This window comes from Oncorhynchus tshawytscha, linkage group LG01 (genome assembly GCF_018296145.1).
Source record: "Oncorhynchus tshawytscha isolate Ot180627B linkage group LG01, Otsh_v2.0, whole genome shotgun sequence".
NCBI classification, from domain to species: domain Eukaryota; kingdom Metazoa; phylum Chordata; class Actinopteri; order Salmoniformes; family Salmonidae; genus Oncorhynchus; species Oncorhynchus tshawytscha.
The window spans coordinates 50,249,734-50,277,199 of NC_056429.1; the positions used below are offsets into that span (position 1 = coordinate 50,249,734).

Below are 27,466 nucleotides of genomic sequence, written 5' to 3' on the forward strand. Positions count from 1 at the left end.
CAGTTAAGAACAAATTCTTATTTTCAATGACAGCCTAGGAACAGTGGGTTAACTGCCTGTTCAGGGGCAGAACGACAGCTTTGTGCCTTGTCAGGTAGTGGGGTTTGAACTTGCAACCTTCCAGTTACTAGTCCAATGCTCTAACCACTAGGCTACCCTGCCGCCCCACTTCACTGATCCTCAATACAGGGGCCCCACAAACGTGCGTGCTCAGCCACTTCCTGTTCACCCATGCCTCCAACTCACGAATCAAGTTTGCAGACAACAACCGTAGTAGGCCTGATTACCATCAATGACGAGACAGCCTACAGGGAGGAGGTGAGGGCCCTGGGAGAGTGGTGCCAGGTAAATAACCTCTCACTCAATGTCAACAAAACAAAGGAGCTTATCGTGGACTTCAGGAAACAGCAGAGGGTGCACACCCCTATCCACATCGACGGGAACGCAGAAAGCTTCAAGTTCCTCTGCATACACATCACTGACGATCTGAAATGGTCTACACAGACAGTGTGGTGAAGAGGTCAGGAGGCTGAAGAAATTTGGCTTGGCCCCTAAAACCCTCAAACTGTTAGATGCTCAATTGAGAGCATCGTCGGGCTGTATCATCGCCTGGTACGGGAACAGCACCGTCCGCAAGGTTCTCCAGAGGGTGATGCGGTCTGCCCAACCTATCACCGGGGGCAAACTACCTGCCCTCCAGGAACCAATATCATAGGAAGGCCAAAAAGATCAAGGACAACCACCCTCTCTACAGCCTGTTCACCCCGCTATCATCCAGAAGGCGAGGTCAGTACAGGTGCATCAAAGCTGGGAACGAGACAGAAGCTGTTTTTCAGTCTCAAGGCCATCAGACTTAAATAGACATCACTAGCCATCTTCCATCCGGTTACTCCTCCTGCAACTTAGAGGCTGCTACCCTATATACATAGACTTGGAATCACTGGTCACTTTAATGTTTAAATACTGCTTTAGTCATCTCATAAGTATATACTATATTTTAGTCAATGCCACACATTGCTCAATCTAATATTTATATATTTCTTAATTCCATTCTTTTACTTTTAAATGTGTGTATTGTGAATTGTTAGATACTACTGCACTGTTGGAGCTAGGAACACAAGCATTTCACTACACACACATACTTATCAGACGGTATTGCGGATGTGGCCAATAAAATTTTATTTGACGCCTTTGTCCTCACTGGTAGCAGGGATCTGCCCTCTGATGTGATGAGCCCATTAATATTGCAGGGGAATTCCACCTTGTGGTAGTTGAAGTCATAATCAACCTTCTGCCAGGAAATCAGGTTCCCCAGAGCCGGGATGTTCCAGACACCTTCAACAGGACACATTTCTATGAACATATTACCACAACACAAGGCTATTCAATGGATTAAATGACATTGCACTACAGCAATTGGTATACTAAATGAATGAATATACCATGGCTGTTGCACAAAAAGCTAGAGGCACTTCTGTGGGTATCTTAAACTAGTTCCCAGTCCCTGCAGTACAGTACATCTTTCAGCATCCCCAGAAACAACCCTTCTCCCAACCCCCCACTTGGAGATATGAGTGAATAAGACAGGTATAAGCAATGTCTAAAATTCTACCCAGCCTATCAGAGAGCAAGGTGGAGCAACTACCCCAATGTGTACACCTATCAAATACTCTCTGATCTACACAAGTGTCTTAGGTTAGAGGTTGTTTCTGGGCAGGGCCTCGTCTCTGGGCCAAACTCTGGTCCTAGTTGCTCCTCAATGTGCCCTGTGGTTCCCAGAGCCCCCTCCTCTTACCTGAGGTGTCCAGTTGACCATGCTCCAGCTGCAGCTCATCCAGGAAGAGGGCAGTGTCCCTGGCCAGCTGCAAGGCTCCACTCACCAGCTGGTTAGCCACGGAGTCCTTCTTGGGCACCAGATGCAGGCTGTTCATGGTGTTGGTATTGAGGCTCATACTGAGATGGTAAGACTACTGGAGAGAAGAAAAAAACAGTAACCACAGTTACTTTAACATACTTTGATAAACTGTCTGTACAATTAAGTATTGTGATGTATGTTGTGCAACACAATTAAACTGTCAATCTTCAAAGCCACTCCACTCAGATTTGTAACACCCAATGTTACTCTCAAACCCATGATTCCCTAATCCATACGCACAAAAATCTTATTTCTCAGTTTTTGCACAAATTTGTTTACATCCCTGTTTAGTGAGCATTTCAAGAAGTTGATTAAACACATCATTACACAGGTGCTCCTTGTGCTGGAGACAATAAAAGGTCACTTTGTGTGACAAAACTACACAATGCAACAGATGTATCAAGTTTTGACAGAGTGCATAATTTGCATGCTAACTGCAGGAATGTTTACCATAAACTGCCTCCTTTTAGAGAATTTGGCAGTACATCCAACCGGCCACACAACCACAGACCACGTGTAACCGCACCAGCCCAGGACATCCATATCCAGCTTCTTCAACAGCGGGCTTGTTTGAGGGGTGTGCTGGGGAGTATTTCTGTCTATAATAAAATCCCCTTTTTGGGGAAAAACAAATTGACTGCACCCCTGCCCAATCATGTGAAATCCATAGATTAGGGCCTAATGAACTAATTTCAATTGACTGATTTCCTTACAATGAACTCAGTAAAATCTTTCAAATTGTTGTTTATATTTTTGTTCAGTATAGATATCTACAAAGTATGCATTCTTTCAGTATTGTCAGAAACAAATCTAATACTGACCTTAAGTGGAGGGCAAAATTAATTTAGTCATGACAATGAAGTAACTGTACTGCAGGCCAGAGTTGCATATTAGTGTTCTATTCAATTTTCATCTCAATTACTAAAGTGGCACCCACATATGCTGTTAACCCTCAATTCAAATCTCAAATAACAGTCAACTCAATTTTGATTTGATATGCCACCTTGTCCTCTCCAAGGTGGCATAGCAGTTCAGACGTCTTTGTCCTCGTCTTGTCGTGTCCTGTATATGTATATGTATATGTATATATATATATATATATATATATATAAAAAACTTTTTTCACATTTTATTTTTATTTTCCATCAACTCATCTTTAAAACACTCTCCTGCAACCCGCCTCACCAATTTATATTTATAAAAAAGTATTATTTACCTCAAATCTGTAAACCTCCAAGAAGCTAGCCAGAAACTCCAAGAAGCTAGCCTGAAACTAGCCAGAAGCTAATCCAGAAGCTAATCAGAAGCTAGTTCAGAAGCTAGTTAGCTTCTTTACTGGCAAATCGTTAGTATTCAGCTAACCACGGTTTGTGGTCATCAGCTATCCTTTAGCTCGAAAATCTATCGCCAGTTCTGTACGGCGCAGCGCGGCTCGGAACGGAACATACCGGACCAATTTTTCTCTCCATGTCCCTGGATTTCGACTGCTCTCTGGACATTCATACCCGGATCTCACAGCTAGCTAGCTGCTATCCGTGTGACTATCGGCCTTCGTCGATTCCAGAGCAAACATCAATTATTCCGGAGCTAGCCAGCTCCGTCAATCACTCCAGAGTTCCATCAATCACTCCTGGGCTGCAGTCACCTATCCGGACCCGTTTTACTGCCTACGCAGAGCCCCACCGGGCCTTCACAACTGGACTGCCGACGTTATCTACCCGAAGGAGATCCGGCTGGCTCCTCTGTCGCGACGTTACCTGAATGCCCATCTGCGGCCTGCTAACCGTTAGCTGTCTTACCAGCTGCTATCTGAATAGACAATCGGACAATTTATTTATTTTTATTATTATGTTTTCTTCTTGGGCCTCTATAACTATATCTATTGTTTTTATTTTTGTTGTTGTTGTGTGATTTGGATTAATCCCCTCTACCACACGGAACCCCACTAATCTACTGACGGAACGCAAGAGGTGGCTAACAACAGACCTCCATCCTATGCTAGCTTGCTACCGATGGCCTGGCTAGCTGTCTAAATCGCTGTGACCCCCAACCAACCTCTCCAGTCACTGGACCCTTTTGATCACTCGACTAAGCATGCCTCTCCTTAATGTCAATATGTCTTGTCCATTGCTGTTCTGGTTAGTGTTTATTGGCTTATTTCACTGTAGAGCCTCTAGTCCTGCTCACTATACCTTATCCAACCTATTAGTTCCACCACCCACACATGCAATGACATCTCCTGGTTTCAATTATGTTTCTAGAGACAATATCTCTCTCTTCATCACTCAATACCTAGGTTTACCCCCACTGGATTCACATACTACCATACCTTTGTCTGTACATTATACCTTGATGCTATTTTACCGCCCCCAGAAACCTCCTTTTACTCTATGTTCCAGACGTTCTAGACGACCAATTCTCATAGCTTTTAGCCGTACCCTCCTCCTATGTTCCTCTGGCGATGTAGAGCTGAATCCAGGCCCTGCAGTGCCTAGCTCCACTCCTATTCCCCAGGCGCTCTCTTTTGACGACTTCTGTAACCGTAATAGCCTTGGTTTCATGCATGTTAACATTAGAAGCCTCCTCCCTAAGTTTGTTCTATTCACTGCTTTAGCACACTCTGCCAACCCGGATGTTCTAGCTGTGTCTGAATCCTGGCTTAGGAAGACCACCAAAAATTCAGAAATTTTAATTCCAAACTACAACATTTTCAGACAAGATAGAACTGCCAAAGGGGGCGGTGTTGCAATCTACTGCAAAGATAGCCTGCCGAGTTCTGTCCTACTATCCAGGTCTGTACCCAAACAATTTGAACTTCTACTTTTAAAAAATCCACCTCTCTAAAAACAAGTCTCTCACCGTTGCCGCCTGCTATAGACCACCCTCTGCCCCCAGCTGTGCTCTGGACACCATATGTGAACTGATTGCCCCCCATCTATCTTCAGAGTTCGTGCTGCTAGGCGACCTAAACTGGAACATGCTTAACACCCCAGCCATCCTACAATCTAAACTTGATGCCCTCAATCTCACACAAATGATCAATGAACCTACCAGGTACCTTCCCAAAGCCTTAAACACGGGCACCCTCATAGATATCATCCTAACCAACTTCCCCTCTAAATACACCTCTGCTGTCTTCAACCAAGATCTCAGCGATCACTGCCTCATTGCCTGCATCTGTAATGGGTCAGCGGTCAAACGACCTCCACTCATCACTGTAAAATGCTCCCTGAAACACTTCTGCGAGCAGGCCTTTCTAATCGACCTGGCCGGGGTATCCTGGAAGGATATTGATCTCATCCCGTCAGTAGAGGATGCCTGGATATTTTTTTTTAAATGCCTTCCTAACCATCTTAAATAAACATGCCCCATTCAAGAAATTTAGAACCAGGAACAGATATAGCCCTTGGTTCTCCCCAGACCTGACTGCCCTTAACCAACACAAAAACATCCTATGGCGTTCTGCATTAGCATCGAACAGCCCCCGTGATATGCAGCTGTTCAGGGAAGCTAGAAACCATTATACACAGGCAGTTAGAAAAGCCAAGGCTAGCTTTTTCAAGCAGAAATTTGCTTCCTGCAACACTAACTCAAAAAAGTTCTGGGACACTGTAAAGTCCATGGAGAATAAGAACACCTCCTCCCAGCTGCCCACTGCACTGAAGATAGGAAACACTGTCACCAGTGATAAATCCACCATAATTGAGAATTTCAATAAGCATTTTTCTACGGCTGGCCATGCTTTCCACCTGGCTACTCCTACCCCGGTCAACAGCACTGCACCCCCAACAGCAACTCGCCCAAGCCTTCCCCATTTCTCCTTCTCCCAAATCCATTCAGCTGATGTTCTGAAAGAGCTGCAAAATCTGGACCCCTACAAATCAGCCGGGCTAAACAATCTGGACCCTTTCTTTCTAAAATTCTCTGCAGAAATTGTTGCCACCCCTATTACTAGCCTGTTCAACCTCTCTTTCGTGTCGTCTGAGATTCCCAAAGATTGGAAAGCAGCTGCAGTCATCCCCCTCTTCAAAGGGGGGGACACTCTTGACCCAAACTGCTACAGACCTATATCTATCCTACCGTGCCTTTCTAAGGTCTTCGAAAGCCAAGTCAACAAACAGATTACCGACCATTTCGAATCTCACCATACCTTCTCTGCTATGCAATCTGGTTTCAGAGCTGGTCATGGGTGCACCTCAGCCACGCTCAAGGTCCTAAACGATATCTTAACCGCCATCGATAAGAAACATTACTGTGCAGCCGTATTCATTGATCTGGCCAAGGCTTTCGACTCTGTCAATCACCACATCCTCATCGGCAGACTCGACAGCCTTGGTTTCTCAAATGATTGCCTCGCCTGGTTCACCAACTATTTCTCTGATGGAGTTCAGTGTGTCAAATCGGAGGGTCTGCTGTCCGGACCTCTGGCAGTCTCTATGGGGGTGCCACAGGGTTCAATTCTTGGACCGACTCTCTTCTCTGTATACATCAATGAGGTCGCTCTTGCTGCTGGTGAGTCTCTGATCCACCTCTACACAGACGACACCATTCTGTATACTTCCGGCCCTTCTTTGGACACTGTGTTAACAACCCTCCAGGCAAGCTTCAATGCCATACAACTCTCCTTCCGTGGCCTCCAATTGCTCTTAAATACAAGTAAAACTAAATGCATGCTCTTCAACCGATCGCTACCTGCACCTACCCGCCTGTCCAACATCACTACTCTGGACGGCTCTGACTTAGAATACGTGGACAACTACAAATACTTAGGTGTCTGGTTAGACTGTAAACTCTCCTTCCAGACCCATATCAAACATCTCCAATCCAAAGTTAAATCTAGAATTGGCTTCCTATTTCGCAACAAAGCATCCTTCACTCATGCTGCCAAACATACCCTTGTAAAACTGACCATCCTACCAAACCTCGACTTTGGCGATGTCATTTACAAAATAGCCTCCAATACCCTACTCAACAAATTGGATGCAGTCTATCACAGTGCAATCTGTTTTGTCACCAAAGCCCCATATACTACCCACCATTGCGACCTGTACGCTCTCGTTGGCTGGCCCTCGCTTCATACTCGTCGCCGAACCCACTGGCTCCATGTCATCTACAAGACCCTGCTAGGTTAAGTCCCCCCTTATCTCAGCTCGCTGGTCACCATAGCATCTCCCACCTGTAGCACACGCTCCAGCAGGTATATCTCTCTAGTCACCCCCAAAACCAATTCTTTCTTTGGCCGCCTCTCCTTCCAGTTCTCTGCTGCCAATGACTGGAATGAACTACAAAAATCTCTGAAACTGGAAACACTTATCTCCCTCACTAGCTTTAAGCACCAACTGTCAGAGCAGCTCACAGATTACTGCAAACAACTACCTCTTTCCCAACTGTATTTAATTTATTTATTTTGCTCCTTTGCACCCCATTATTTTTATTTCTACTTTGCACATTCTTCCATTGCAAAACTACCATTCCAGTGTTTTACTTGCTATATTGTATTTACTTTGCCACCATGGCCTTTTTTTGCCTTTACCTCCCTTCTCACCTCATTTGCTCACATTGTATATAGACTTGTTTATACTGTATTATTGACTGTATGTTTGTTTTACTCCTTGTGTAACTCTGTGTCATTGTATCTGTCGAACTGCTTTGCTTTATCTTGGCCAGGTCGCAATTGTAAATGAGAACTTGTTCTCAACTTGCCTACCTGGTTAAATAAAGGTAAAATAAATAAATAAATGGAGCATGATACAATATATTAAACACACACAAGGCACCAGCAGTTGGATGATCTGACACGAGTCGCTCTGTGTATGAGTTGAGCAGACAGCCACTGAATTTACCCAGAGGCAGGACATCTGATGTATGTATACCTGTGATGAGACCCACACACAATCACTATCAGGAACCACTTGTATTTTTATTGATTTTTACTTCCAAATGGGGACTCTTTCGTTCGACCCCGGAGAGATCAGTTGCGCTGCACTCTTCTTTTTAAATGTTTTTTTTTACGGAGAGGAGCAGGAGCAGTGTGGCACGAAGAGAGAAAGTAGCTAAACAGACGAGTGTTGCCAACTAGTTTTCAGGGTAAGTTGCTCGAGGCAGGTTGATTTGTTGCTAAAAGACGTTGTGGTTTCATTGCGTAATAGCGTAAAACCTGCGTCATTACGTAAAATATACAATAACGTTACTCAATTTGACTGGCCATCTCGCAAAAAATATGATTTGACATTTGTTCAGGTACAGACTCCCACTTTTTTCTGTACAGTTTTGATTGATGTTGTAAGTTCTGTTCAAGATCAAACATTCGTGACCAACTATGTTCATTGGGTTTGGCTCGTCGAACCCGTACTACTACTGCTGCAGTCAGCCAACAATGATCTGAAATTGCTGCTGACATCACTCAACAATGCACTTTTGCAGGCGTGTGTTGTGACAGTGTGTGACAGAGAGCATCGTTTGTGTCATTTAGATGAAAATTGTGTGCATTTTAGTGTTTGAGTCACTTTTCAAAAGTAGCTACATTTGTTGCTAGGTGCTGTTTGAAAATAAAGTTGCCAGGGTAGTCCTGAAAAGTTGCTAAATCTAGCAGCGAGATTGCTAAATTGGCATCACTGAAACCGACTCGCGCTAGACAAACTTTTTGCTACCATCGGTCATCTTGTGAGGATTTAAAATATGCTTGGCCTATCATGAGGGTGTCTGTGTATGTTAGAAGTAACATTCTGTGGGGTCTTTGAAGTATTCCAACACTGCAGGACAGAGGGTCGGGTCAGACAAACCACATCCTCATTATGCATGCTGATCAGGATAAATTCACATGGCTGTTATGGTTGTAAAGACGAGATGTAAACAATGTGTATTGACTAATCATAAGACACAAACAACAGCAACTATCACAATACAAAGATAATTCCCCACTAAATTAACTCCCAATTAACCAGTGTTTATTGAAACACGACTAAAGCAGTTCCATGTAAGCAAGCTTAGTAACTCATTCCAGTCTGATACGTATGTTTACTCTGATAAGCCTTATTGGTCTGTTTACCTAGAAAAATCAGTTTTTTTCAAACGCCTAGCTAGCTTACTGTGGTTTGCACTCGCTAGCTAGCCTCTGCGGGATCGTTGTCCCTAAACCTGGACGGTTGTTGCTAACGTGTGCTAATGAGACTAGAATGAAGTTGTAAACAACAGCCAACTTTCCAGGACATAGACATGTCTAATATGGGCAGAAAACGTAAGTTCTTGTTTCTCTAACTGCAATTAACAGTAGCTATTACAGTGACAAAATAGCAAACTATTGTTTGAGGACAACAACAAAAAAATGGTTTGATACATTAATCTCTGAAGGTAAATAATGTACTTACATTCATTAATCTTGCTCTGATTTGTCATCCTGAGGGTCTTAGAGATAAAAATGTAGCATAATTTTGTTTGATAAAATCCATTTGTATGTTCAAATGTAGGATCTGGGGTCTACCGTTTGACCCCACTGCGGTCTCTGGCTCCACACCCACCCCGCCATCTAGATGTGTGACAGTGAGTATATGCTAATGATCCATCATGTATGTCATTCCTGGGAGTGTGTAAACTTTTTTATTACCATAGCATTTTTGTATGTTCTCAATCTCTATAGTTATGTACTTAAATGTATCAAATGACCAATTCGGCATATTTGGGCAAACTCCTGACAGACTTGATACAAAATATTGTGCAGGAATGTAATTCTAAATTAGAGACTCATCTTAAAGTATGGCCTTTCTCTTACATTTCAAAGATGGAATCACATTTTTTATAGAAGATGCATGTTTTTTTTCGTTTGTATGATCTTTTACCAGATCTAATGTGTTATATTCTCCTACATTAATTTCACATTCCCACAAACATCCAAGTGTTTCCTTTCAAATGGTATCAAGAATATGCATATCCTTGCTTCAGGTCCAGAACTACAGGTAGTTAGATTTGGGTTTGTCATTTTAGGTGAAAATTGAAAAAAAGTGTCCAACCCTTAAGAAGCTAGCTATTGAGGTGGCTAGCTAACTAGCTACATTCCCGAACAAACATATTCTCGTTAGCACCACCTCCACAGGATTTGTTTGCTTATCAAACATCCCTTTGACAACGCTCAAGGGGTTGTTTATCCAATCATGAGATGAAGGCATTGTTTACCAGTACATCCTTTGGAGGGCTGATGAAACAAAGTACAGAAAATATAAATAATTATGCCTCAATAACTGTATCACTCGATTCGCTCTCTCCTGGCCCGGGTTATACCTCACAGGTTCACAGTGGCGGGAAAACTGCGTCACTAGATATTAGACTCTTTTGGGGATATTTTCTAGAATATATTTAATATTATTGCATTTTAAATAAGTATTCTGTTAATAATGTTGGCTGTCGACTAGAGAGTAAAGTCAATCAGAAACATTGTTAACCTTTTTTTTATATATATATTTTTTATAAATTACAGTACCTCAGCCACAGCAGTAGATAGCAGCACTGAATCTTACTCATATATTTATTCCTGTACCCGGTCCATCAAGACGGCAGAGAACTTGCGGAGATTCAGCGTTGTTGACCACGTAGGTTGTACTGTTTTTGGCTTGAGTTTATCACTTGTATAACAGATCAGTGAATTTGTGCAAACGCCAGCACTGAGAACTACGTCTGACATCCGGGTTGTGAAATGATGCTGCTCCGGCAGTAAAATAAGCTTTGCTACGTGTAATTTGGGGTGAAAATGGCTGATAGGAAAACCAATAATGTGCCGAATTCCAGCGCAAATCTACTGTTTTCTGCGGCACCGGAGTTCAACTTCAATTTACCTGTCATACCTGTCAGCCAGGCCAGTGGTCCAGCGGTGTTATCGGAAGGTAAGATAACGCTAAGCCAGGCACAGCAGGGCCCCTAGGAATTCAATGACTAACATGACAGCTAGCTAGCTAGCCAACAAACTACTGGTTAGTTAGCTGTCAACTAGCCCTTGATCATGCGTGACTCTCAGTTACATTACTCATAAGAGTCATTGGACAAAGGTGTCTTTTGCAGGAATGGTTTGTTAAGATCCCCGACGCTTGCTCTGAACATGCATCGCTGGCGGTATAGTTTTGGAGCTTTATCGTTCAAATAAGCGATATATATATATATATATATATATATATTTTATTTTAAAGTTGATAAACACCTTGATAGGGTTGGGGGTAGTGTTCTCACACTGACATATCTCCATGTTACAAAGCTTGTTTACGGAAAAAGAGGAGAACACCTGTGCTAATTAGCTATCAAGCATGTTCTGAACACCTGTGTGTAACCTTAACCCTGGTGTAGCGTAAGTGTCGTTTCGTTGGATGGAGGCGCCCATAACTGTATTGATCTGTGCAAAACTGGTACAGTAAGTGTATATTTTTTTTATTTAAAGGATTCTTTCTCGCTGATTATTGACGTTTCGAAACGTTCAAAAACAGCGTGGGGATTGTAGTTCACATGACGTGAGACAAAGAAATCTGTAGCATTGGGCAAAGCAGTGGTTGATTGTAGGGGTGCCCATGGGGCTGGGGATCAGACATGGCCCAGGCAGGTTTCAAGGGTTAGAGTAGTGCAGAAGTTGTTATATGCTGAGGCAGTGAAGAAAGTAAGTGGGTCAAGGGGCGGCAGGGTAGCCTAGTGGTTAGAGCGTTGGACTAGTAACCGGAAGTTTGCAAATTCAAATCCCCGAGCTGACAAGGTACATATCTGTCGTTCTTTCCCTGAACAGACAGTTAACCCACTGTTCCTAGGCTGTCATTGAAAATAAGAATTTGTTCTTAACTGACTTGCCTAGTTAAATAAAGGTTAAAAAAAGGGGGGGGGGGATCTTGAGGAGTGGTGTAAATATGTACCACTACAGAGGGATAGGCCAACAAGTGATATGTTTCAGTAAGATTGGATTTTTTGCATTTATAGAAAGGTTCCATCTCTGCAGTACAGTTGATAACCATAAGTTGTAGAAAACTGAGGCAGCTGCAGAGAGGTATTTAGGTGTGTTAAGTGGTGGTGTTCCATCCTTTCAGGTTGACCTGAGGTAGGACTAAATAGATGTAAATAGTGGTTATTTTTTATTATTATAACAATAAATGAGCGTAGTGTTAGATAGTAGGGTATTTGCTTGAAAAATAAACAAAATATAAGGGAGTTGTACTCCAGTCTAGTAGGTGGCGGTAATGCAACATTTATTGGATGCCAACTGCCGTTAAACCTCATCGAAGAAGTAGTAGTTCACATGTGGCAGTAGTCAGCTGCGAAGCTGGCTGAGAGCTGTTGGTAGAATGCCGACTAGAGTTTGAGAGCTAGCTGTCCACAAGCCCATTACACATTTTAAACTTGTAGATAAATCTCTGCAATGTATTAGATATCAGGACATTTCTTTGGGAATTGTTTTAATAGCTTGGTAAATAAGTAGAATAACAGTTGCTACAGCTTAGCTGAGGGACGCTTAGCTCTCAAAGGAGAGATTGTTTTCATCTCTACATGTATTTGTGAAACGTATTGACATGTTGCATAATAGTTTATTACATTTCTATAGCACTTTTTGTAGAATCTCAAAGTGCTTCAAGAGCAAAAAAAAACAAACAAGCAATATGTCATGACGGGTCAACCAGTAGTGGCCAAATCTTTGAAAGCTGCATCCTCCGAAGATGGAGAGGGTCTGTTCATGGCTTGAACTGAGGCATAGAGAGGCAACCTTTAGGTACTATGCCCCCAGCATCTGGAATAGCCTACCAGAAAAACCCATGGTGGGCTGAAACTGTGGACTTATCTTAAAACACACCTTTTTAGCTTTCTTTCCATAGGTTGCTTTTTAGTCATTCAGTTTTTATTGCTATTCTTTAGTTTTGTATCCTCTAATGCTTGTTGTCTAGTAAATATTCATTTGTTTTTATTTCTATTTTTCCTGTGAAGCACATTGTATGGCATTCGATGTCTGAAATGTGCTGTAGAAATAAAGCTTGATTTGAGCGGAGAGAGCTGGACAGAGGATGGTAGATGATGATGGAGTCTGCTGATGATCTTGTAGAGGGCAAGTCTGGGAACCAGCCTAAGTCTTACAGTTACTGGACTTCTCTTCCACTCTGTGTAGAACCACTTGGGTGACGCCTCAGTAGCTCTGGGCGCCAGAAAGGTCACCACATAAAGTTCAGAATAGTAGTCAGTCGTCCTCTCTACAAGTCCTCTCACTCAGCAATGCTGTATTCCTCTATCTCCCATTCATCTCACGCTTTATGCCACTACTCAAATTATGTTCTCAAAAGATCTGGTGAAACAAAAAAGATGGTACTGTGTCCAGATGCATTTTTCAAACAAAAGCTAGCTAGCCAAGCCCAAAAGTATTAACCTGTCAGTCAATCTGCAGATCCGTGGCTCAAAAACAGCAGATATATGCAATAAAAACGAAACGTTATCAAAAACAAAAGGGCGCATGAAAAAAACAAAAAAATATATACACATTTACAGGAGCTCTGTGCACCGAGCTATTTGTTTAAACTACTAGCACACAGCTCAGACACTCATGCATACCCCACAAGACATGCAACCAAGTGGTCTCTTCACAGTCCCCAAGTCCAGAAAAGACAATGGGAGGCGCACAGTACTACATGAAACTCTATTCCACATCAAGTAACTAACTCATGCAAGTCGCAAAATCAGATTTAAAAAACATATAAAGATACACCTTATGGAACAGTGGTGACCTTTATTTACACCAGTACCATGGTATTTACCTGCTAAAAAATCAGGCCATTTTTAAAAAATTGTACTAGCTACCATGGTAGTACAAAGAAAAAAAAAAACCATGGTTTTGTATTAGCAGCATGTAGTAAAACATGTAAGCATGGTAGTTGTTTACATTGTATGATGAGGGCCTGTGTCCCACCGTTTTTCAGGTAAAGTGACCAAAAGCATAGTAATTTATGGTACTCATAATGCAACGTTGACTACTTGCTCTGCAATGTTAAAATATAGGCCTAGTACCCTCTTAAACCCCTTTTAGTTCAAACTGAAAAACCCCAACACACATGATGTAGTGCACCCTCTTAAACCTTGGGACCTGGGTAGGGTGAGAAGAATGGAGTCTGAAACCTTGAAGATTTAAAATGAGTTAGTTTATCTGGTGCATCTTCAATACAGTTTTCAGTTGTCTCTCTCTCTCTCTCATTCAACTGACTTGGCTAATCTTCTACAATTCTAAATAGCCAACATACAAAAAAAATGTGTAAACAATCCTCCACCAAATTTCACAGTGGGTGCGAGACACTGTGGCTTGTAGGCCTCTCCAGGTCTCGCACCCACTGTGAAATTTGGTAGAGGATCAGTGATGATCTGCGGGTGTTTCAGCAGGGCGGGAATCGGGCAGATTTGTGAAGGATGCATGAATCAAGCCACGTACAAGGTTGTCCTGAAAGAAATCTTGCTTCCTTCTGCTCTGGCAATGTTCCCCAACTCGGAGGATTGTTTTTTCCAGCAGCACAATGCTCCATGCCACACAGCCAGGTCAATCAAGGTGTGGATGGAGGACCACCAAATCAAGACCCTGTCATGGCCAGCCCAGTCTCCAGATCTGAACTAGAGGTCGACCGAATATGATTATTCAACGCCGATACCGATTATTATTTTTACCTTTGTAATAATGACAATTACAACAATACTGAATGAACACTTATTTTGTTTAATATAATACATCAATAAAATCAATTTAGCCTCGAATAAATAATGAAACATGTTCAATTTGGTTTAAATAATGCAAAAACAAAGTGTTGGAGAAGAAAGTAAAAGTGCAATATGTGCCATGTAAGAAAGCTAACGTTTAAGTTCCTTGCTCAGAACATGAGAACATATGAAAGCTGGTGGTTCCTTTCAACATGAGTCTTCAATATTCCCAGGTAAGAAGTTTTAGGTTGTAGTTATTATAGGACTATTTCCCTCTCTACCATTTGTATTTCATTAACCTTTGACTATTGGATGTTCTTATAGGCACTTTAGTATTGCCAGTGTAACAGTATAGCTTCCGTCCCTCTTCTCGCCCCTACCTGGGCTCGAACCAGGAACACAACTACAACAGCCACCCTCGAAGCAGCGTTACACATGCAGAGCAAGGGAAACAACTACTCCAAGGCTCAGAATGAGTGATGTTTGAAACGCTATTAGCGCGCACTAACTAGCTAGAAATTTCACTTCGGTTACACCAGCCTCATCTCGGGAGTTGATGGGCTTGAAGTCATAAACCGCACAATGCTTGACGCACAACGAAGAGCTGCTGGCAAAACGCAAAGAAAGTGCTGTTTGAATGAATGTTTACTCGCCTGCTTCTGCCTACCACCGCTCAGTCAGATACTTGTATGCTCAGTCAGATTATATGCAACGCAGGACACGCTAGATAATATCTAGTAATATCAGAAACCATGTGTAGTTAACTAGTGATTATGATTGATTTGTTTTTTATAAGATAAGTTTAATGCTAGCTAGCAACTTGCCTTGGCTTACTGCATTTGCGTAACAGGCAGTCTCCTTGTGGAGTGCACAAGGACTAGTTAACTGTAAGGTTGCAAGATTGGATCCCCCCAGCTGACTAGGGGAAAATCTGTCGTTCTGTCCATGAACAGGCAGTTAACCCACCATTCCTAGGCCGTCATTGAAAATAAGAATGTGTTCTTAACTGACTTGCCTAGTTAAATAAAGGTGTAGTAAAAAATAATAATAATAATCGGCAAAATCGGTGTCCAAAAATACCGATTTCCGATTGTTCGGCCATTCCGATTAATCGGTCGACCTCTAATCTGAACCCCATTGAAAACCTCTGGAATGTGATCAAGAGGAAGATGGATGGTTACAAGCCATCAAACAAAGCCAAGCTGCTTGAATTTCTGCGCCAGGAGTGGCGTAAAGTCACCCAACATCAATGGAAAAGACTGGCATGCCAAGACGCATGAAAACTGTGATTGAAATCAGGGTTATTCCACCAAATATTGATTTCTGAAAATGTCCTAAGTTAAAACATCAGTATTGTGTTGTTTAAAAATGAATATGAACTTATTTTCTTTGCATTTTGAGGTCTGACAACACTATTTTTTTGTTATTTTGACCAGTTGTCATTTTCTGCAAATAAATGCTCTAAATGACAATGTTTTTATTTGGAATTTGGGAGAAATGTTGTCAGTAGTTTTATAGTATAAAACAGAAATGTTAATTTTGCCCAAACGCATACCTTTCAACAGTAAAACCAGAGAAACTGATCATTTTGCAGTGGTCTATTAATTTTTCCAGAGCTGTGTGTGTGTGTGTGTGTGTGTATTTATTTATTTATTTATGATGACTCAGTGTTGGTGCTAGCAAATTGTGAGACCAGTTAGCAAACCGCCTCGATATAACAGAATTTAGTTTAGCGTTCCTCAGCTATCTATAGCAGTGTCAGGTCAACAGAACTGTCGTATCAACAGAACCCTTGTTGGTCTGTAGTTAGTTAGTCAGTTGAGTTTCTCAAAGGGTGGATTCACATTGGATTGTTGACATTGTGCACATTTAGAATGAATGTACTGTTCAAATCTACTGCAGTAACTCAGTTGCTCAAATGTTCTGTTTTTCCAAGATGATACTGCAGATGTCGGAGAAGAAGACAGCTTTCTTGGCCAGGCCTCTGGAAATGCCCCAGCACCATCCACGTTTAGCTACTTCTCCAGTCCCGTGAACAGTAGTGACCCATTTGCCTCCATCGGTCATCAGCCGGCATGTCCACCACCAGCGTCACTCTCAGTATCCCTCGCGACATCGGGACCAACCTCTATTCCCAGTGTTGCCAGCATGGCCCCAACACCCCCTATCCCACTAATCAACTCCAACCCTGCTGTGCCACAGCCATTTGGCACTGGCGTTCATCAGAACCCCATGGGAAGCTACACTCCTCCCCCTAGCACAGTGACCCCACCCCCTCCACAAGCCCCCGATCAGAGTTATAATCCGTACCGTCACACACCCCTCAGCAGCAGAGCCAAACCCTATGTGCCAGCTCCAGAGGTCCAGTCGCTATTCCATCCACCGCTGCAGCAAAATCCGTACACTATGGGCTCTCCAACTCCAACATTCCAAACGGCACCCTCCACATTCACAAAGGTAAACAACAACTCCACTCTGATAGGGTGTTAGCATTCACTGGTTTCTCTTGCTATTTATTGCCTGACAATCAGGCTAATATATGTCTTTTACTCTCCCTTCAGCCCTCCTCCACCCAGATTCAAGGGCCTCCCCCTATGGCCCAACATGCCACCATGGCTGGAGCACTGGTCCCAGCCAATCAAATGATGCAATACAACGTGTACGAGGGTGTTCAGCCTCACTGGTTCTTCTGCAAGCAAGTGGAGTCCAAGAGCGCCTGGCTTCCCTTCAGTATCCTGGACTCCATTCAGCTGGAGGAGATCTATAATTCAGGTGAGATGAAGGATCTGATTTCTACTACATTAGAGCCATTCATAGTATCGTTATCCAAATCAAGTTGACTTTTCATCGCTCTCGTTTATTTAGGCCTAGCAATTTGTTAAAGCTGTCAGTGCAGCGACCATTTCAAAATGTTTTGAAACATTATCCGTTGCATGCCCTAATAAACACGACCCTAATTTATGCACACTCAGAGACCTGATCATCTCACGAGTCTGTCATTTTGTTTTGCTTTTCATAAAATTGTATGTTGTCAAGCGTATGCCATGTCTCTCTTTTTGTCGTGAATCTTTTCTTGTCGCACTGCATTTTCTGGTACGTAAAAGCAAATATCTGTGAGAAACAGACAATAAAGAAAAAAGACTGTTTTTTAATTCTCCTCTAGTGCAACCGGACCCTGAGAACGTGATTGTGTGCACAGACGGTGGGCGCTACGACGTGCAGCTCTATGACCGCATACGAACAGCTGTATTCTGGGAGGAGGAACCTACAGAGGTGCGGCGCTGCACCTGGTTCTACAAGGGAGACTCAGACAGCCGCTTCATCCCCTACTCAGAGGAGTTCAGCGAGAAGCTAGAGGTTTGTCGCAACAGGACCTTGTATTGACCAGGGTCATGTTCATTAGGCCACGCAATGAAGGAAAATAGTCATAAAAAGGGATGTACTTCTGAAAACGGCTGTTTGTTTTCCATTGCAAAAGTTTTCCTATGTTTTACTACAGTGTGCCCTAATGAACAATACCCAGGTTTTGTCTCACTGTTACGTAAATTATAATACAACTGACCATGTGTTGGGTTTTAGCCCTGAGAGTGGACTGATAGGTGAATGTTATGTCTGAGCTTTGTTTGATTGGCTGTCTTCTCTATGTAGGGAGAATATAAGAAAGCTGTGTCAACCAATCAATGGCACCGTCGGCTGGAGTTCCCATCGGGGGAAACCATTGTCATGCACAATCCAAAGGTATGTTGGTAGGCCTTAATTTTACGGTGCAGAATTACCAAGTGTTTACTAAAATTACATGGTAATCACAAAGTAGTAACTTATCCATAACTTGTTTTTGTTTTTTTGGAATTCATTACAACAAGCACCATTGGGTACCAGTTAGTTACCAATTGTGAACACTGATCAAGACTGTAAGGAAAAATAACATCATGGTTTTGAGTGGACTTTGTTTGCAGACCAGACATGACTGTGTTTCTAGTTTGTGAAAAGGCCTTTTTATGTCTTTCAACAGGTGATAGTACAATTCCAGCCCTCTGACATGCCAGATGAGTGGGGTACGACCCAGGATGGACAGACCAGACCCAGGGTGGTCAAGAGGGGCATCGATGATGACCATGACGAAGTTCCCGATGGGGAGCTCCCTCAGGTGGATCACTTGGTGTTCATGGTGCATGGCATCGGTCCAGTCTGTGATCTGAGGTTCAGGAGCATGGTGGAGTGTGGTATGTGTGATTTCTCCATATAGCCTCTATATTTCCCAGAGCTATAATAATATTGTAAAATGGATGTGCTTGTTTATGTCCTGAATGGTATATGTCATGGTATGTTCTTCCGTTATGTTGTTGTTTACTATGCCCAGCAATAATGAATAGCGTTTATTGAATGTCATTGTGTTGAATATCCATTTAGTACTCCATACTAACCCAGATAGAGTATTAAAAATGTGTGTTCCTTGTGTTCACAGTGGATGACTTCCGGAGTGTATCGCTGAAGCTGCTGCAGAGTCACTTTAAGAAGGCGCAGGATGATCGTGTCATCAGCCGAGTGGAGTTCCTTCCTGTTCAGTGGCACACGGCTCTGCATGGGGATGCCACAGGGGTGGACAAGTGAGGAGACACTAATAGAATTTGAGGATGTTCATACACTTGGGAATAGGGCCTGTTCTTTGTGGGATAGGGAAATTATATTGTAACACAAAACGTCTTTGCTGACCTGAGTGGCAAGCTTGTACAAATGGCTGTGTTACTAGTTTTCAAAACCTTGCTAATGCTTCCTTTTATCCTCATTTCCTCAATTTCTCTCAAAATTCATTGGAGGAAGAGGTCCAAGGGAGGGACCTTAGATCCTCTCCTCCAATGTGCCTTGAGAGGAATTGAGGAAACAAGTATGGAGGAAGCAAGGATTTGGTGTCAATCAATTTCCTAATGTTTTAGGAGGATAAAGAAGATCACCCTGCCCAGCACAGGTCGTCTGCGTCACTTCACTAACGAGACACTCCTAGATGTGCTGTTCTACAACAGCCCCACCTACTGCCAGACCATCATGGACACAGTCTCCCTGGAGATTAACAGGATCTATGCCCTGTTCTTGCAGCGGAACCCAGACTTCAAAGGAGGCATTTCAGTATCCGGACATAGTTTAGGTACAAACACCCAAACATCAAGGGACACTTTTCCAGACCCAGATAAAGCCTAGTCCTGGATTAAAAACCTTTTGTGCTTTTTAGGTCAGGACTAGGTTTATGCTGTGTTTAAGGGGACGCAAAAACCGTCATACCAGTCGAGATAGCAGGACAAGAAAGAGGGTGACTGCAAAAGCAAGCTAGCACAATTGTATGCATTGTTATGGGGATTTCAGTAAGCAATCAGTGCAAATCAACATCTGGTAGAAAAGAAAGCCGAGGCAGACGACAAAAGTTGAAAGATTTGAACTCTGGCGGCAAGTCCCATCTACCGTGGCAGCTGATGGAATTTACCATATTGTGCCCTCATTGAAAACAATGACATCCGGTTTGCCATCTGCCTCGTACCATCTAAACACAGCATTGAGAAAAGCATCCCCAAGTGTTCCTACTTTTAGCTTAGTCATGTGAGAAAGATTTGGACAAACCGGTCTCTCTGAATGTTTGTTTGCAGGATCTCTCATACTTTTTGACTTGCTGTCAAACCAGAAGAATGGCTTACCTTTGCAAACCATGCCAACTGCTAATGGGGCCCACCCTGCAGACACCAAACAGGTAGTGGGTCCATAACTATCCAAACATTGTTTATTTCATTATTTAGGTAACACCAGAGAGTGTAACAATAGTAATATAACCTGGAGTTTCCCACTTCTCCTTAAAGCAGGTGGCATCCCCCGCTGTTGCTACTTCACCTGCTGCTGTAGAGGAGGAGCCTAAAGAGGAAGGGAAGGAGTTTGTCGATCTTTCTTCTGCTTTGGAACATCTGGGCCTGTCTGAGTACCAGAGCACTTTAGAACAGGAGAAGATTGACCTTGAATCTTTCGTAAGAACCCTCCTTGCTTGTCATGAACCCATACAGTTATTGATCACACTATTAAAGAGACATTACACTCCAAAATAAAATGTTTGACAGATGTTTTCAGATCTCGACAGTCTAGGTGAGTCACGCCATTGGTTGTGTAGATCCAGCTTTATGCCTAAATCAATCATGATTCCTACCCCACAAATGAATGGAAAATATAATTTACTATGCTTATCTTTTAATTTTTGATTGTGGCTATAAGGATATAGCTATATGGGATATAGCTGGATCTACAAAACAAATTGGTATGGCCTTATCTGAACATAACTACAGATGAGGTCTGAAAATAACTGACTTTTGAGTGAAATGTCTCAGGAACTGAAATTAAAGGATTCAATTATATTGCAATGACTCCCTAGACCATATCATAGAGTCAGTGGTTGCAATCTAATTTCCTCTCTCCTATATTCTGTTAGCTTATGTGTACAGTTGAGGACCTGAAAGAGATGAGCATTCCATTGGGGCCAAGGAAGAAAATAGCCAAGTTTGTCAAAGAAAGAGCAATTAAGCAGGTGATCATTTAATTGTCTTTTTCGCTCAGACACCAGTGTTGTGTTCAATAGGAAGAAAATGTTTTGAAACGGGGCGGTGCTACCTGAACTTAGAATACAAAGTTCTGTTTTCTATTGCTAAATGTTTCGCTACAGTGTGCCCTACTGAACACAATCCAGTGATGGTTAAAACAGTGACAACTTAATCATGTGTTCATGTGCCTTCAACTTCGGACTCCTTTTGTCAGGTAGCACAAGAGAAGAAGGCAGCAGAAGTTAAAGTGGCCAGTCAAGAGGTTGTCCCTGCCCAATCAATCGAGCCCCTCCCAGGGCCAGGCACCACGAAGCTTCCTGTTGGCGGGGCTTACTCCTCTGTCCATGTGGATTACAACTACTTTGATGTTGGCACTGGGCAGGTAAACCTAAACCTCTGTCAGGATTCAATCAGATCAGCGGTGTCGAAGCTGTAACTGCGTTAGAGCTGTCAAATCCTCAAGCGGCTCCTGGTGTTACGTATTGCAGACATTGCCATTGGCTGCACCAAGATGCATTAATAGAAATCCCATGCAGCCGCGTTGCACGTTCGAACACTGGAATGTGTAATGTAATCTACACCTCGATTAGGCTAATATAAATCGCTTTCATTTAATGATCAGTGTTATTATTTCTATATAGCCTACACTTTCTCGTTCTGAACTTCTAACGCGGGTGGGATATAAGGACAGATGTGATTTCGTAACAGTGACCACAAGAGAAGCTGCTCACCGATTTGACAGCTCTAATGAGGTTACACCTCCGTTGATCAGAATCCTAGTCTACAGCCTTTCTATAATGTCATGCATAAGCATACATTTTCATTAGGACACATCTTTTTCCCTCAAAGCATTACATTGTTTATTTAACCCTTATTTATCCAGGAAGTCCCATTGAGGTCAGAAGACCTCATTCCCAAGGGATACCTGGCCATGAAAAAAATTGTGGTGTGTGGATCTAAAGTACACTGAACAAAAATATGAACGCAACATGATACGTGTTTCATTAACTAAAATAAAAGATCCCAGAAATGTTCCATACCCACAAAAATAGAAGTTTCTCAAATTTTGTGCATACATTTGTTTACATCCCTGTTAATGAGCGTTTCTCCTTTGCCAAGATAATCCATCCACCTGACCCATGTGGCATATCAAGAAGCTGATTAAACAGCATTACATTGAGGGGGTGTGCAATTGGCATGCTAACTGCAGGAATGTCCACCAGGGCTGTTGTCAGATAATTGAATGTTAATTTCTCTACCATAAGCTGCCTCCAACGTTGTTTTAGAGAATTTGGCAGTTCGGCCAATCGGCCTCACAACCTCAAACCACGTGTAACCACAGCAGCCCAGGACCTCCGGCTTCTTCACCGGCAGGATCGTCTGAGACCAGCCACCCGGACAGCTGATGAAACTGAGGATGTCATGTGGGCGAGCAGTTTGCTCATGTCAACATTGTGGCGGGGGGGGGGGGTTATGGAATGGGCAGGCATAAGCGAACACAATTGCATTTTATCGATGGCAATTTAAATGCACAGCGATACCATGACGGGATCCTAAGTCCATTGTCGTGCCATTCATCTGCTGCCATCACCTCATGTTTCAGCATGATAATGAAAAGGGAAAGGGGGGATACATAGTCAGTTGTACAACTGAAATGTCTTCTGCATTTAACTCTGAATCAGAGGTGCGGGGGGCTGCCTTTTTTTCCTTTTTTTTTTACCTTGTCAGCTCGGGGATTCGATCCAACAACCTGGAAGCTGAAAATGTCCCAGTTCTTCCATGGTCAGCATGCTTACCAGACATGTCACCCATTGAGCATATTTGGGATGCTCTTGATCAACATGTACGACAGCGTGTTCCAGTTCCCGCAATATCCTGCAACTTCGCACAGCCATTGATGAAGAGTGGGACAACATTGCAGAGGCCACAATCAACAGCCTGATCAACTCTATGCGAAGGAGATGTTGCGCTGCATGAGGCAAATGGTGGTCACCAGATACAGACTGGTTTTCTGATCCATGCCCCTACTTTTTTTTTTTTAAGGTATCTGTGACCAAGAAATGCATATCTGTATTCATAGTCATGTAAAATCCATAGATTAGGGCCTAATTCATTTATTTACATTTATTGATTTCCTTATATGAACTAACTCAGTAGAATCTTTGAAATAGTTGGATGTCGGTTTTATATTTTGTTCAGTGTAGTTATCTAAAAGCACTGTCTTGTCTGGTGTTGGTGTTCTTCTCCATAGGTGTCTGTTGTGTACCACACTCTGGACATTGAACCGGTGAATTTCTTTGCCCTGGGATCTCCCTTAGGGATGTTCCTCACAGTGCGAGGGCTGAAGAAGATCGAGGAGAACTACCAGCTACCCACCTGCAAGGGATTCTTCAACATTTACCATCCGGTTAGCCAGTCTTTCTCAGACATATCTTTCCTGGAGTATGGGTGTGCATGCAGATGACATACTGTATGTGATAGGATTGTCACTGTCAGCTATAAAAAGCACTTTGTGACAACTGTTTACATAAATGACTTCAAATACATTTGAGCTGTGACATGGTTAATGCCAATGTGTTTCATTAAAGTACATCAGGGTAGCAAATACTGTACATTCATTCATATGCAAGGGTGTAATCAAATAGTTTTATTTTTACTTCTAAATGTTAAAATATCTGATTGCTCTTTCTGTTTGTTTTAGCTGGACCCAGTTGCTTACAGGATTGAGCCCATGATCTTGCCAGACTTGGACCTGAAACCTGTTCTGATTCCACATCACAAAGGGAGGAAGAGGCTGCATCTTGGTATGTAACTACTATCTATTTTATCCTCAGATTTATTTTATATTTCTTAGCCTATCATTGTCAACCATTGGTTCCCAAGTGTAATTTGTTTTAGAATAATGACTGTGAGGGATTTACATGATGGATTGTTTTGTGTATGGCAGAGCTGAAGGAGAGTCTGTCCCGCATGGGTTCGGACCTCAAGCACGGCTTCATCAGCTCCCTGAGGAGTGCCTGGCAGACCCTCAACGACTTTGCCCGCGCTCACACCACCAACGCCCAGCTGGCGGCCGAGCTCGCTATGGTGGCCAATCAGATCAAGGAGGAGGAGGAGAAGCATGCACACAGCGATGGTGAACATAAGGGCACAGTGATTTAAATAAGTAATGAAATATTGGTATTTTGGTTTATTTGTATAGGGGGGGTAAAAATGTTAACTTGTAAAAAATGTGGTTAGTCGCAGAACAAAGGATAGTGGAGAGTCCTGAGCTGCTGAGAGAAGAGGAGGCCCAGATGAAAATAGGAATGCTGAACGGGGGAAACCGCATCGACTACGTCTTACAGGAGAAGCCCATCGAGAGCTTCAACGAGTACCTTTTCGCCCTGCAGAGTCACCTGTGCTACTGGTATGAAAATCGGTTCTGGCACTTTTACATCAAGGTGGAAATGGTGACTAATGTGCACTGTTGAATACTTTTAATGTGGGCCTTGGCTGGATCAGCCACTCGTATCATTCTGCTTCTTGGGCGCTCCACACGAGGTTATACTTGTGTGTGGTTGTTTGTAGCTTCTGTATGATTAAAAGTTAGCCAAGATTTAGCCATATCATTTTTTATTCTAAATAGCCACTAATGCCGATTTTTGAGTCTACTGCTGAAGAGTTTTGAATCTGTGGCTGAAACTCACTCCATGGCTTGGATTGTTTGTCTTCTCTACACAGCTGATCTATTTTAAGTTGATGTATTCTGTTTGACAAATAATTCAGTCTGTAGTGATTTACTTGTGCCTTTCTTTTTGCAGGGAGTCTGAAGACACAGCCCTACTACTCCTAAAAGAGATTTACATGACCATGGGGATATACCCAGAACAGATTCTACACTGATGCAATAGATTGGTAGCCTGGTGGAACCAGCCTGGTTGCTACGTTTACCATTCTCTTTCACTGCACGTAAGTTAAATGGAATGGTGAACACAGCTATCAGGCTGGTTCCACCAGGTTGATTGGAGTGAATAATACACCTTTCTAAAACCCTCATACTGTTTATCTCCCCATCAGGTTTGGCCATGTAAATGCTTTTTAATTTTATATATGCTTCTTTGCTTGTTAATATTAATTTTCCTTTTGTATATTCTCATAGTCTATTGTATGAAGATGAATACGCTTGTAATATACCATTTGTCTTAAATTAACTAGATCAAATTAGTGGATTCCAAAACCACTTGTTTGAAATTACATTTTTATAGCCTAAATTCTAGAACTGGTGAGGTTTGCATGGAGTTTGCTTGCTGAACAATATGGAATCACTAAATGGAACATATACAAGAGAAATCACATAAACTGCAAATGAAATATTTACCTCAGTTTTTTTATTTTGTTTAAAAATAGTTGTGCAATAAACCATTTTACTTTCACATTACTTGACTTATTTTCAGTCTTCAGTGCTTTTATGTTGTATTTTTATTGCTGATTGTTAAAAACCGTATTAAATTGCACAAGTAGACTTCCACATATCCTCCATAAATCTGGGTCGAAATAGAAGACAGATTTTACTTTCTGCTTCAAAAACCAGGGTTCCTCCATTACCTTAGTGTGCTTAAATATACAAAGGTTTGTGTAACTACTTTGATGAGAGATTTAACCGGTTATTAAACAACTAATTGACAGACGTCATTTCAATTATTTGAATCTATATATATATTTTTTAATTGGTGAGCCCAACTCGCTGTTTCTGTAAATCATTCACGAGAGAAGTTAAGTGGAGAACTATATGGGACACTGGGGTGAAGGGAGTTAGTTTTCATTTAAGCAAATATTCAACATAGTTCAGCGTACAAACGTGATAATTAACAGCAACGACCATAATCCACTGTGCCGGTTCTTTTCCGGCTCGTACAGAGATGGATACACTTATGCCTGCTATGTTAAGTTAGATACACACCGACCGCATAAGCCACCGGGTGAGAGAAATGTACACACCACGATGGGAACGAGGCATAGAGACGGTTCGTGAAAGTATGCGTTATCTACTTTGAAAAACTAGCCAAATGTATTTATTTATTTTTTAACTAGCAAAATTATTGCCCGACAGCGCTGCTGCATACTTGGGCAGGCTAGCTTAGCTAAATACGATGACTAAAGACAGCAACGTTACAGTATGGGGAGAATAGAGAACTCTATTTTAGGCTTTGTAATTTGCATTAAAATGAAATAATAACCTGTCATTATTTCAAAAATATTGAAATCGAAAAACGTGAATATTTTTTAAACGAACTACAACCGAACCGACTTCAAAAAACACAAATCAGGCAGCACTACTACTTGATTGGAGTGAAAAGAGTGTCGGTTAAGGTTTTCAGGAAATGATTGAGCTCCGAGGCTTTCAAGAACCAAAAGACTGGAAACCAATTTTTTATATAGAGAGAGGACACAGCAATGTTTTAATGAGGAAATACGCATTTTTTTTATTCAAAGGCTGTCATGAGGAGTCGTGTGATACAAAAAAAAGTTACTGTGTAACCTGGGTTGCAATTCAGTTCGCTTCAACATTCCGTGACGGTTTGTACTGAATTACACGATTCCTCAGCCTTTGACAGACGTTTGCTCCCGTTTGGTGGATGTGACCTGATCAATGTGTGTGACAATCTAAAATTGCAAACCATAACCCATATATACAACTCTCCTTCAGTGGCCTCCAACTGCTCTTAAATACAAGTAAAACTAAATGCATGCTCTTCAACCGATTTGCTGGACGGTTCTGACTTAGAATATGTGGGCAACTACAAATACCTAGGTGTCTGGTTAGACTAAACTCTCCTTCCAGACTCGCATAAAACATCTCCAATCCAAAGTTTACAAAATAGCCTGCCAACACTCTACTCAGCAAATTGGATTCGGCCTATCACAGTGCCATCCGTTTTGTCACCAAAGCCCCATATACTACCCACCACTGCGACCTGTACGCTCTCGTTGGCTGGCCCTCGCTTCATACTCATCGCCAAACCCACTGGTTCCAGGTCATCTGCAAGACCCTGCTAGGTAAAGTCCCGTTTCCTCTCTGTTCACTGGTCACCATAGCTGCACCCACCAGTAGCACGCGTTCCAGCAGGTATATCTCACTTGTCACCCCCAAAGCCAATTCCTCCTTTAGACACCTCCTTCCAGTTCTCTGCTGCCAATGACTGGAACGAACTACAAAAATCTCAAACTGGAAACACTTATCTCCCTCACTAGCTTTAAGCATCAGCTGTCAGATCAGCTCGTAGATCACTGCACCTGTACATAGCCCATCTATAAATAG

At 42.4% G+C, this 27,466-nt stretch overlaps 2 protein-coding genes across 7 annotated transcripts; one reads left to right on the top strand and one right to left on the bottom strand.

Annotated features, from left to right (window-relative positions):
• Window positions 1–785: 785 nt before the first annotated feature.
• LOC112252614 (mini-chromosome maintenance complex-binding protein-like) lies at window positions 786–10,508 on the bottom strand. Of its 2 annotated transcripts, none has more exons than XM_042322718.1 (3): window positions 10,389–10,508; window positions 1,796–1,970; window positions 786–1,335 (listed from the first exon to the last, which is right to left on the bottom strand). In XM_042322718.1, the coding sequence occupies exons 2-3, from the start codon at window positions 1,950–1,952 to the stop codon at window positions 1,109–1,111; spliced, it is 384 nt and encodes a 127-aa protein (XP_042178652.1). In that variant the 5' UTR covers window positions 1,953–1,970; window positions 10,389–10,508; the 3' UTR covers window positions 786–1,108. The 2 variants fall into 2 exon arrangements, with proteins under 2 accessions (XP_042178652.1, XP_024279802.1); XM_024424034.2 differs by lacking the exon at window positions 10,389–10,508 and adding an exon at window positions 9,283–9,440.
• Window positions 8,101–25,585, top strand: LOC112252604 (SEC23-interacting protein). 5 transcript variants are annotated; one of them, XM_024424010.2, is made up of 18 exons: window positions 8,101–8,155; window positions 9,382–9,454; window positions 16,533–17,053; window positions 17,158–17,368; window positions 17,760–17,953; window positions 18,245–18,334; window positions 18,609–18,819; window positions 19,062–19,203; window positions 19,531–19,739; window positions 20,233–20,333; window positions 20,440–20,601; window positions 21,057–21,152; window positions 21,380–21,547; window positions 23,417–23,572; window positions 23,867–23,969; window positions 24,113–24,301; window positions 24,406–24,574; window positions 24,969–25,585. In XM_024424010.2, the coding sequence occupies exons 2-18, from the start codon at window positions 9,445–9,447 to the stop codon at window positions 25,048–25,050; spliced, it is 2,814 nt and encodes a 937-aa protein (XP_024279778.1). In that variant the 5' UTR covers window positions 8,101–8,155; window positions 9,382–9,444; the 3' UTR covers window positions 25,051–25,585. The 5 variants fall into 5 exon arrangements, with proteins under 5 accessions (XP_024279778.1, XP_042178644.1, XP_024279768.1 ...); XM_042322710.1 differs by lacking the exons at window positions 8,101–8,155; window positions 9,382–9,454 and adding an exon at window positions 10,477–10,497; XM_024424000.2 differs by lacking the exons at window positions 8,101–8,155; window positions 9,382–9,454 and adding an exon at window positions 10,516–10,788 and having other exon boundaries at window positions 20,443–20,601.
• Window positions 25,586–27,466: the final 1,881 nt, after the last annotated feature.